General features: G+C 41.8%; 1 protein-coding gene across 2 annotated transcripts in view; it reads left to right on the top strand.

Annotated features, from left to right (window-relative positions):
- Positions 1 to 12,658, top strand: part of COP1 (COP1 E3 ubiquitin ligase) — a 123,577-nt gene that overhangs the window by 45,181 nt on the left and 65,738 nt on the right. For both annotated transcript variants that reach the window (XM_030226651.2, XM_018911995.3), the window contains exon 12: positions 7,414 to 7,557. In XM_030226651.2, coding sequence (XP_030082511.1) covers positions 7,414 to 7,557 — 144 coding nt within the window. The remainder of the gene's footprint in view (positions 1 to 7,413; positions 7,558 to 12,658) is intronic.

Genomic DNA, 12,658 nt, shown 5'->3' with positions numbered 1-12,658 from the left:
GTGGTGATTTGTCCTGTGAAATGGGACCTCTGGCAGTGTGGTCAGCTGGAGACAAACATGCTCAGCTGCTGCTGCCAAATCATGGAGGAAGCATGAATTGGAGCCTACAGACAGACTGCACTGTTTAAAGTCCCAGTATTGATGGAGATCTCTCTTTCATATCTATTTGTTCCCCTGCCTCATCAGCTCTGTCAGCTGTTGCTGTGCTCAATTTTAAAGAAACAAAATCCTTGTTTATGTGGTAACAAAAGGGTGGCTTGGAAACAAGCTTTTGGATGGCATTATATCTAGAAGACACTTCAGTACTTGCTACAACTGGGCTCCTTCCTAATTAATGATGTAATCCTGATAAGATGGTGCTGTTGTTCAGGCTGCCTTACAGGCTGTTGGGGAGCAGGGTTTGTTCTCTAAAACCTCAGTTTGGGTAGAGGCTGCTATGTTCTCTTCCAGCTGAACGTGAAGAACTTTTTTCCTGTGCAGTGCTGGTGTACTGGCAGATTGCCCAGAGAGGGCCTGGAGTCTCCCTCACTGAGATATTCCAGAACCATCTGGATGCAAGCCTGTGCCATGTGCTCTGGGATGATCCTACTGGAGAAGGGAGGTGGGACCACATTAACCCACTGTGGTGGATTCCAGCCTTATCCATTCAATGATTCTGTACTGGAAACACTGCCCAAACTTGAAGGCAGATGAGAATGTTTGGATAGTTGTAACCTCTTCCACCTTAATGTTTGAAAATGTTGACTCTGTGCTGTGGCTACTGCCTGCTGTTCATAACCCACTGTGTATCAGCCCAGCTGGGTGAAGTGGTACCTCCTGGGTTTCAAATATAAATACAGGTTACCCAAAATACTGCAGCAGGCAGACTGATCATTTGGCTTGAATTTTAAATAGTGTCATAAGGAACGCTCTGCATTTAACTGTTGGCATTTTTAGTTAAATTTCTCCTGCTCCAGGAAATTATTTTAAATGGTGTTTGTGGAAAAACTGAATCTAATCCTCATTAAGTTGCAGGGTAGTCGTTTGCAGCAGCTTTGGCTCATTGTACTTCTGTGGATCTGGCATAGAAACCCTGGCATTGTCGTCATCTTCTCTTCAACATGCAGAAGAGCATCGCCCAGCAGTAAAGTGGCTTTTTATCAATATACTTTTTATTTGGTGGCTTGCAGAATTCAGCAGTTCCCTATAGGTTTTCTCATCATTAGTGCTAATTAAGCCAAGTTGCCCTGAATGCATGTATGGAAAAAAACCTTATGCAGCACAAGAGGCTGTCTCTAGCAGTAGTCTTATAGCCAAGACTGGGACTCTTCTATGGCTTTCTGGGATATTTTGGGTTGTATTTAGAGGAGATTAGGTTCATAGTTACTCCTTTGCAAAGTAGAGAGGAGCATGGTTCTGAAAACTGAGCTAATGCAAGGAGCCCAATTAATCTCACAGCATAGTATATGCTCTCATTGGGTTTGAAAAAAGGACGACTCTGTTTTATCTAGAGATGACAAAGCATAAAAGTCGCTCTGTTGGGTTTGATTTCCGAGCTGTGAGATGGATCTAAGCCTGCCAAATCTCCTCGATTCAGGTTTAATATTCTCCTTTAAACAAGCTCTTTATGGAACAGGAGTATTATGAAGTGGTCTCTGTTAGAACTGATGGCATTTCATTACACATAAAAGGATTTTTATAAGCAAGAAGTGGGCCTGGAACTAGGTCTAATGGCATTACTTTGTTAATGTGGTACCTTTTTATGCCTTTCTTCAAACAGAGCAGAACAGCCCTCCAGGCTACTGTGCCTGTAAGAGAGATCCTGAAAGTATGACTGCAGCATGGCTGTGCAATGATGTCTTTCCAAGGGAGCCCAGAGCTGAGGACTGCCCTTCCCTGTGCAGTGCAGGCTTTGCTGGGCTAATGCAACAGCCTTCCCAGCCTGTTTCCCAGATAGTGGGGGGGAACTTAATTAACAATCAGAGCTGACTTTCCAGTCTCTGTTTTTTGTGCTTCAAATAGAGGTTTGATTAGGGGTAACATTCTCATTGAATGTTTGGAGCCTGGAGGAGGAGAGGAGATGGGAAGGGTACCGTGGGTGCATTCAAGGGAGCCACTGGAGCTGGGATATTCCAAGCAACTCCAAAGAATGGCATCAGCCTGAAATACCTTAGGGTCCTCTGTCCCACAGTGTTTATTAGACATCCATTAGACTTCAATCTGATCTACTGAGAGTAGCTAAGATGACTTCACCTTGATCAGAGGACAAATCTGGCAAATTTCTGGTGATCTGGGGGTCACATCTAACCTAAAATAATGTGATTCTTAGGGATAAAAGTGTTTGCTGTCTGATAGAATGACTTTGAGTGATAATCTCATTTATACATTTAACTTATCTATCCAAATAACAGTTTACAGAGAATTGAGGTTTAAGTGGTCCTTTCTGACTAGAGATAGCAGCAACCTGTCTGGGGTCATGACATGCTTGCTCAGTTTATATTTTAGAAAACATTTGGCAGCCTGGGATTTGAATCAAGAAATATGTTCTGCAGTGGTGGTCTGTCCTTGTCCCTATGGCACAGATTAAGGACTCAGAAATAAAAGCAGTGACCTTACTTAGGTGGTGGTGGTGCTCTGGAGTAAGGAGTAACTAATGGAACTGCTGCTTTATTATAGAGTAAAACCTCAGTGGTTTATTTCATCCACTCACAGCTTTAGCAAAACAAGCTTTTGATACTGAAACTTCATATCCTTTGTTTCAGTAGCTTTTGTTTTTATGTGTGACAAAATGCAGGCTTTGAGCTGATAGAACACAAAGTCTGAGTGCTTTACTGCAGCTTCCTATGCCTGAATATAGCTTTGTTTTTAAAAAAACATGTTAGTATGCTAGTAGTGCATACTTAGTGACACTAATTACCTTACTTAATTACTTAAAATATCAGTCTGTTGTAAGCAGTCTTTCAGGTGTGTGATATAAATACCAATTTCTGTATTGGCCCCAGGTGCTTAACACTCTACACTGGTGCCCACAGTGTTGGATTGTAAGCTAAATATCTAATCTTTGGCTTTGATGCCTCAAAATGAGCATTGGAAAGAGATAGCCAGGCTTGGGATTGTTAGGAGTGACAGGACACCCCTTGGAGGCCATGCAGTGGAAGCAGAGAGTAAGAAATACTTCAAGGAATATAAGTGAAGGATGAAAACTGCTGCTGGCATCTCTCATTCTTCTCACCAATTAAGTCCCAACAATATATTCATGTTGTCATTAAATATGGGACTCCAGAGCAAGATAGGAGTTGATGTTAAAGATACAGAAATAGAAACAGCGCTAGGCTGGGAAGAAACAGAATTGAAAGGCTTTGGTATATCCAGAAAGGACAGTGTGTGTGTGTGTGTCTCTCTATATATATCTATATAGATATATACAGTTCCATGAGAGGGACTGAATCATCTACTTTGTAGAAATGGCAACTCCTACAGGCACAGATCTTGGTAACAAGTCAGGGCTGAGCCATTTTTGATTACAGTAGCAATTGTAGACTGTGTATGGGAAAGGGAGAGGAGCAGTTGGCTGAAGAACTTTAGCTGTAGCTGGTGGTGCAGTTAAAGGCAAATGCACTTAGATGCCTTCTCCCTGCCTTCTCCTATTTTCAAACAGTGGGTACAGTGCATACCTGTTAATATCTGTTATGAACCAGCTGTACATGGATTACTGTTGTCAGGAGTTACTGCGTGAAATGTGTGTGTGCTTCTTAAAAAGTGGAACTGGGAGGGAGGAAACCCTCCTCTGTCCCAAATCAAATCTTCTGGTGCGTAGCTCCTACTGTAGTGTGACTTGTTGGACACCAGTCTTGCTGTTGCCTTGTTCATAACCCTTATGGGGAGGCAGCTGCTCCATTCCTTTAATCAATTTTCTTGCCCATCTGTATGCATTCCCTAACTCCAGCGCATCCTCCAGGGATGTGGAGAACAACTGCACACACCAGCAGGATGCAAATGTACTGAGGCTTTACACAATGGCAGAGCTGCTAAATACTCCTTCTTTACTCTTTCCCTGCTGCTCTATCCTCAACACCAAAGCAGGCTTCCAGGCATGTTTCAGAAGCAATTTATTTCATAATTCTATTTGTTAGCTGTGAATGTTCTCCAAGGTCACAGGCTTTACCATTAAAATAAAGCAACTGATTTATAATCTCACAGATTGGGAATTAAGATAAACAGTGGAGAAACCAGAACCCTTGAGGATGTGCTTACTTTCTAGCAGCTCTTAGTGATATTTCCATAAGATGTTGTTTGTCAACTTCTTAGGAAGGAGAAAGAAAGCAGTGATTTGGGAATGAGAGATGTCTCTCTTCTATTTTCTGTAGAACAAAACTGTCAGATCCTTTCAGTTTGATTTCTGTAAGTAATTCTGTGGCATGTTTATAAAGCTCTTTCAAATATCCAGCAGTTCATATGTCCCCAAAAGATTCCTTACAGAAATTTGGTTGGTCAGAAATGTGGAGTTTAAAAATAGGCTGAACAAAGAGAAGCAATTGAGAACTGCTTTTAACAAGTACATCTTTGAGGAGCAAGGACCACTGCTGGTCCAGAAGGTAATTTCACTGGAGTTTTTAATTATTTCCTATTATTCTATTGCATGTTGTTTTTGTGCTAATGAGGAATTCATTTGTACTATGGAAATGTATCACCTGCAAAGCAGAATGTTGTCTTTCTGAGCTGGCTCTGTTAAGTCTTTTGACAAGACAAAACAAAACTTAAATTCTATGGTGAATTTTCATATAGATAAGCTTGTGTATAAGCAAGGGCTTACATTGACACAGAGACTTCAAGCAGCAGGTGACAGGAGTACCCACGAGCCAGTTAAATGCAAATAAGACTTGCATAATACTTTAAGTGTATTTAAAAGACTTGCAAGAAAAAAGCATTAAAATAATGGTTGCTGTGCAGGTAGGCTGTTTGTCCTCATGCTGATTAGTCCAGGTGTAAGCAGAGCTTTGCAAATACTAGGAACAGTTAGATTGTTCTATTTTTATTTGTAAATCACTGATGAAAAGCTGACTGGCAGAAAGTGAGAACAGAGAACACTGGCTGTTCCAGGACTGAGCACAGGTAATGGGAGGCCAAGGTGCAGGTGTGTGTTGGTCTGTACTGTAGTGGTTTATTTCTCTCTCCTTTTTCTCCCTGCAGTGTCTTTGATACTGTTTGAAGGTCACAGGTCTGACAATTCCATTACCTAAGGCTTTTTATTTTTTTAATGATGTGTTAACTTTTATGGGCATCTTTAAATACTAATTTATTTGTCTACAGTATGTCTCTATTAAAAAAAAAAATTAATACTAGAGAAGCAAACCCAACCCAAATGAGAGAGGTTCTATTCTGCTCTAATAACTTGGCTTTTTACCAGACATTGTCATGCATTATTTTTCTTTCTTCAGCAGAAGGCTGAGGGTTTAAATTGAATCCAGGCAGATGAATCACTGCCATCACTTTACTTGTGCTTTACCTGAATCCACAGGGCAGGGAACAGGAGAGGAGACAGCAGTTCAATTAAGATTGTGGTACAAGTAAATCCTTTGTATTGTTATAGAGGCTTTGATTATAAAGTTCTTCCACGGAATAGGGTGAGCTGACAAAACAAGACAGACCTGAATGGTGTTTTCATCCTGTGTGTATAAAAAGTGATTTAGATTAGCGTAGATCTGGGAGGTGGGGAGAGCAGCCTGCATGCTTAGGTGACTTCTTTCCCTCTCCCATTTTATTTAAATAGATGCCTGCAAGACTGTGGTAATTCCTCAGCTATAAGCATGTTCCTCCCTGCATTTTGGAGGCTCATGATTTTGCAGGCTGCACCTGATCAGCTTCTCTAGCAACCAGTTGTGAGTGGGGCCATCTCCTGCCACTCCTGGGAGAAGTTTGGGTGCCTGAGTTAAATGGCCAAGTTTCAAGCTGCTTCATTGAATTATTTTATAGCAACAGACTGCATATCAACAGTTTTTTCTCTCCATGGTTTAAAAATAACTTGATGATATCTCCTTTACAAGGACTTGAAAATTCTGTTGGTGTTTAAATTTATCTTCCCTTGGAAACATTGCATTGCCTTCGACTTCTCAGCTCTGTTGAGGAGTGGAAAGCTCTTGCTGTTACAGCAATGGGGGCAGCCTGAAGAGCTCTTTCTCTTCTTGTAATTGGTTTAATGCTTTCTAATTGTAGAAAGGTACCTTAAATACCCCTGCTCTCAGGATTTTGAACGTGGAATTAGTGTAAACTCAGTTTTTCCTGCTTCCATTAAGAACTTCTTCCCTGGTTCATAAACACTCTGGATTCTTAAGGGGGGAAAAAACAAGTGATAGAGACAGCAGGGATTTAAATGAGTTATTGAGTGGAAGAACTCCAAAAGAGACCTCTCTAAACAGTAGACTGATTGCTTAGCAAGAAGACTTGGGGACAGCTGGTTACTGATCATAGAAACCTCCTGACTGAGGGCAAATGCTGTCCCCACCCTTTCTGGGGAGGAGTCTCATTGAGGCTGATGCCCTCAGAGGAGACAGGTGTATGTGCACCTGCCCTGCCAGCAGTGCCATGGGCTGCAGGAAAGCAGAAGCTCCTGGGAAGCAGGATTACTTCCCCAGCTTCTGGATGTGTAGCAGATTTCTCTCAAGCCCTTCCAAGCTGTGAAGGTAGGAATGACATTAGCTGTTTGTAACCTGCTGCCTGCCTTTCTCTTAGATGTATTTCACATACAACCTCAGGCTTTTCTCATTTGCAGCTTAACTTTGTTATAAGTTGACTGCTTTTACTTCCAGCTTCATTGATATTTATTACAAACTTGCCCTGTGGGTCAAGAAAGAAGGTTCCTCTGTTTGCACAAGCAACCCTAAATGGAAGTCATGGTTGTTTTTACAGTACTGATGATCTGATTTCAACCCCCTGTGGTTACCCAGGGAATTTAGAAGGGTTTTTTTTTTCACAAATACTGCTTTGCTCTGCATTAGCACTTTAAAAGTTCCTGAAGCTGTGGCACACAGGAGGAATCAATGGGCAGTCATGCCATGGAATGTTAAGCAGGTTTCCAGGACAAGCTGTTGGCTTTGACCTTTGGGTACCATGCAGTGTAGATGGTGTGGCTGAACTGAAAAACCTCCAGAGCACGTGAACAAATATCCTGGCTGTGGGAGGGTGATTGTGCTACCACAGAAATGGAGATGTGTGTTGTTGGAGGGTGGATTAGAGAACAATGCTTAGAGCAAGAGCTCCACACTGCTGGGGTGTGTGCCAGATCTGACCAGGGTGTTGTTCTGAACTGGGTATTTGAAAACTGCAGATTGTGATTTTCAACTCTGCCATACCAGGGTGTTTAGGAGGTAAAATATCCTCCTGATAAGTATGTGGGGTATTTTTATAGAATTCTCAACCTATGTTTTTATTTCTCAGTATTGAGTTTGACCGAGACTGTGACTACTTTGCCATCGCTGGAGTGACAAAGAAGATTAAAGTCTATGAGTATGGTACAGTCATTCAGGATGCAGTGGATATTCACTACCCTGAGAATGAAATGACCTGTAATTCCAAAATCAGGTAGGCATTGATTTGTATTTGAACTCAGAGTGCCTTTTCCACTTGATTGTTTATGTGTAGCAATTGTTCTGCTTTCTTTATGGGAATTGGAGAGGAAAGGAGGAATGCAGGCACTGATGGAGATTGGGTGGCACAGGCACTGTTACTTGTGTATACTGGGTTCATCCAAGGCTGGATGAACAAAGCCCACATACCTGGAGGAGAAAAAGCAATAGGGAAGTAAACTGCTATTGTGTTCCTTGCAAATGCTGTTGGATACCTGCTTAAAGTGATGGATACATGCTCCAATAAAGTCATAGCTTGTCCAAGGTAATCTCTGTACCCAATTCTTCATAACAGTTACTGAGTCTTTGTGCTCTCTTCTCTTCATTGACCAGATCCTTTCTGTTCTTCTGAGAGGTTGCTAGTTCTCAGAAAATGTTCCTCACTGGCATCTTCTACTTAGGAATTTTTGTCTGCCTGAAGTACTGTTCTGCTGGGCCTCATAATATAAAGCTCCTGAGAAAGGACCTTTCTTGATTTTTTTTTTTTTGCTTCTGTGCTGTCATTACTGCAAACTCATTTTTTTATCCTTTTAGATGTATTAAACCAATGAAATATAGACCACCATGTTAGAAACTCAACTGAAAGAATCCAGCTAAATACTTAAAAATTCTAATTTAAAAAATCTCTTAAAGCTCAGAAGTAAATAATAGAGGCAATCAAACCCATTCAGAATTATAATACAAGTCTCCAGCATCTCTGTTGCAATAATTTGTTTTTATTTGTTACTCTACATTTTAAAAGCAGTAAAGCACCCGTGAAAATGCAAGTAATAAATTTATGTAACAGTCCAGCTTCCATGAAAACCAAATGTTGTGCAACAAAATTAAGAATGTTTGTGAGCCTATTTTAGAGCGTAAAAGTCGCACTTTGTTTTGTAGCTGACACATTTCTAAAGATAGCTCAGTCATTCCTGTGTTGCTTGTGCTCATTATTCCCAGGAATTACATAACTCTATTTTATGAAGGGAAAGATGTAAATGCAGCTGACCCTGGGACTAGATTTCACCGTGGGTAAAAGCAGCATGCGTAGTTTGTATTGATATGCTGTACTGATTATGGAGCTTGTGTTTGGCTGGGCTGGTGAAATGTTCTGCATTTTTACCTGAGTCATAGCTGAGTTTGCACCATTCAACTTCATTTTTGTGGAGAGATGAGCAGAATAATAGGAGAACCATCTCGCAGTCTATTAATACCTTTTGCCTTAATTAGAAGGGGAAAAGCAATGTGTGTTTGGTATTTCTTGGACAACTTGAAACAAATTCCAAACTTGCAGTTTGTTTTGACAGGGGAGCTACCCTGACACTCCTGCCAGTCATTAGGAAAGTTGTTAATTCCCCCTTCTCCCCTAACTGCCAGTAAGGAGTCACATTAGTGCCTTCTGTGGTGTTACTCTTGTTGGCTTTGTGCTCCAGCCAGGATGCTGCTTGCTTTAAAGATTTTTCTCATTCTCAAATTTCATGCACATATATGTTTTATGTATATACACAATGCTAAATGTTCTGTCCTGTGACCCTCTTCCTCAGCAGAGGAGGATCAGGTCCTCTCTCATTTTCTTGCCCTACTTTCTCTCATTCCTTTGAAGAAATAAATGGTGGGGTTTTTTTCCCCCATCAGCCTCCTCCAATTATATCAGGCTTCCTTTGGCAGGTAGGTGCTTTTGGCTTTGACAAATAAAGTTGGTCTGTCAGTCAGAGGCATCCTTGCTATATCCATTAGCTGTGCTGCCAGTCACCGGTGCCGGGGCTCGCTGCTGCAGCGTCGAGCAGCATAATTGCTTGCTTTTCTCAAGTGGCATAGCTTGAGGGAGAAGTTAGAGATGAAGGCTGCAATTTCATTATGGAATATTGCAGTGTGCTAAAAATCTGCCCATATTGTAATAGAAAAATCTAAATAAGTGGAGCCTGCTCTTTGTAAAAAGCCTCAGTTTAAAGCCGTTGATCTTAATTTGGGTGAAAGTGCAGCTTCTCCAGGAGACTTTACTCTACCTGTGAGTGCCCCTTCTGCTATCAAAGACAAACATATTTCTGCTCTAGCAAATGGGTGGTATTTCTCTTCCTGGCAGAGATGCAGGGGTCTGTGTGCAGATGGGATTTGGTGACATGTCTCTCCTGGTTAAATTGATCCTGGTTAACCTTGTTCGGAGCAATGATGCCGGAACATAAATCATTAGTGATGATGTTGGTGACTCAGCTTTCAGAGGAGCAGAGGCTCTGATGGGCTTTTATAAAAGCAGACAGGTGACAGCATTTGTGAGGACTTGTGTCTGGCCAAGAGCAAGTCTGGCCCAGAGCAGCTGCGGGAAGGGAAGCCCGTGCCTGGGCCGGGGCTGGCGCCAGCCCAGCCCTGCTCTGCCGTGTGCCAGCTGGGTGCCTGCTGAAAGCTTGAGCTTCATGCCAGCAGTAATTGATTGTAGGCTTTCCTGGAGCAGAGCCCTGGTACCAGCTGTAGCTGAGTCTCTTCCTCTTTTCCAACCCCCTTTTTTACACCCACCTGCTTCTTAAATACGTTCTTTTTTTCATCATCTGCTAAGCCTTCTTATCCCTATTTTTAAGAGTGGGGAGGAAGTCGGTGTGTTGGGTTTCTGGTAAATGTGCATCGCATCCCCTGGGAACAACAGTGGCATAAGCTTCCAGGAAAAACACAAGATGACACATAAATCCTCATAAAAATCCCATTTACAGATTCATAGCTTCAGTACAAGAAACAAATCCTGGCATTGTGTAGTAGCTATAAACAGCACCCTGTGAGCTAATTATGACTTGCTGTGTCCCTAGCTATGGCAGGCACTAATCTGCAGCTCCCCCCGTGCAGGAGATGGGAAAGGACGGAGAGGAATGGCTAGCAGCAAGCCACAGCTCTGCTCTGATTTATTCAAGAGGCAGATTTGTTGTTTTGCCATAGGTCACAGGGGGAGAAAAATAAGGAGATCTAGCATTCAGGTAAAAAATTGGCTTTAGGCCTCGTTAATCTACAGCAGGTGATGTGTGAGTGTGGTTAGGTAAACATGTTTTTGAAATCCATGTTTAGTATTCTGCATGCTCACCACCGTGTGTTTGCAGCATCTGTACTTCTGTGATAGATGTTACCACAAACCTCCAAAATCAGCTGCATCTGTTAAGTCAATTGCAGTAAAAGCAAAGCATCAGTATTTTTTTGGTGTCAGTTAATCAAATATGTGATTGCTATATCCAAATAGTGCTTCATGGGTGTATTGCTGTCAGCTTTGAAAATGGCAGCCACTTCTTGCTATTAAGTTTAAATTAAGCAAAAACTTGTCATGGCCTTTTTCATTGTAGACTCTCTGTAATTTGGAATTTGGTTGATTTGGGTGCCTGTATTTCTAATGCAGAGGATGTTTGACACTAAACAGGTTATAAGGAAATATGCCTTCAGCTTGCATTAATTCAAGTTTTTAGAATCACTGATTCACTTTGCAAGAAGATGAAATTTTCCTCCAGAAGTATTTGTCTTTAACCATACCAGAGGTTTTCTTTGAATTGATTAGGAAAAAAGGGGTTTATTTTAAAACATTCATCACAGTAATGTAATTCCATATGTCTCTGAAGTATTTGTTTCGTGTTGTTATTCATGTGGATGTCCTTTGCAGTAGTAGATCACGCTCTTAAAAACATTTCAGTCCCAAAACTACCAGTCATCAGTTGGCTCATGGTGACAGACTGGGTCTGAAGCACTTGGTGCTCAGAAGCAGATCAGACCACAGGAGTTTGTGCCTTATTAAAAGCTTTAACTTTATTTAGCTCTCACTGCCAGAGGAGTGGTTGACACTGGGTAGCTTGAGCCTGCATTTGAGACATATCAGCCATAAAAATACAGTCTCATGAAAGAAAGATCAGCATAACTGACAACACTAACTGAGCTGGCCCACTTGTGTGTCTGAATAAAGTGAAGGATGCACATGAATCTTTACAGGGTCAGGATTTCTGTGTGGCTGGATCAGATGCTGAGGTTAGGAGGGTTTTTCTGAGGTTGGTGATTAGCTTTCAACTACAGTTTCTCCAGCTTAATCCCCTAGGAAGGAAAGCTATCACAACTTCTGATAAGATAAATCTCTGGGGTGTAACTATCACTCTCTCTCTGGATTAAAGAACAAAGCAAAAACTGGAAAAAAAATGCAGCTACTGTACTTAAAATAAAGGATGGCATCACACAATGCCTTTTAGTCCAGTGAATTATACATACTCTCAGCCCTAGATACTTATTTTTATATCATATCTCAGAGCCTTCGAACTGCAATTTCTCCTGGATGTGGCTGCAGACCATCTAAAGGTTGTCTACAAAAGGCTGTTTTCATCAGTTTCTAGGGGTTTGATAGTTAATCTGAGGACTATGTCAGCTGCATTTTTGGTTCATGTCACCTTTGACTTTCTTTTGCCCTTCTCCAGCTTGCTCCCCAATGCCTTTTTTGAGTTTGTAACTCAGTTTGTTACCCATGATAGCATCTCAAGGGAACCCAAAAAAAATAGATGTCTTTAAAGCTTCAGCAAAATTGCTTGTGTTGAGCATGGAAGAAAGATCTTAAGGGGATCTTCCCTTAAGGGGAATGTGGCAGAGAGTTCTCAGCCCTCTGCAAGTCCCAGGAAAGCCATAAGGAAGAGAAACTTATCCCAGATCCAGGACAGCCTTCTTCCTGGTGTGGATTGTCACAGATGCCAGAGGATACAACCAAAGGACTTTTTACAGGTGCAGAGAGTGCTAGGACAAGGGGGAATGGTTTTAAGCTAAAAGAGGAGAGGTTTAGATTAGGAAGCTGTCTGCTCAGAGGGTGGTACAACTCATGTTATCAGAGAAGCTGTGGCTGCCCCATCCCTGGAAGTATCCAAAGCCAGGTTGGACAGGGCTTAAAGTAACCTGGGATGGTGGAAGGAGTCCCTGCCCATGGCAGGGGAATGGAATGAGGGGATATTTAAGGTTTCTTCTACCCCAAACCATGCTGTGATTTCTATGAAATGACAGCCCTTGCTAAAAAACTACCTGCACAGGGAGCTCCCCTCCACCTGATCTAACTCTAAATTGCACTCTACAAAGGTTACTTTAGA

This window comes from Serinus canaria, chromosome 8 (genome assembly GCF_022539315.1).
Source record: "Serinus canaria isolate serCan28SL12 chromosome 8, serCan2020, whole genome shotgun sequence".
Classification (NCBI taxonomy): domain Eukaryota; kingdom Metazoa; phylum Chordata; class Aves; order Passeriformes; family Fringillidae; genus Serinus; species Serinus canaria.
This window is presented reverse-complemented; position numbering and strand designations above follow the sequence as displayed.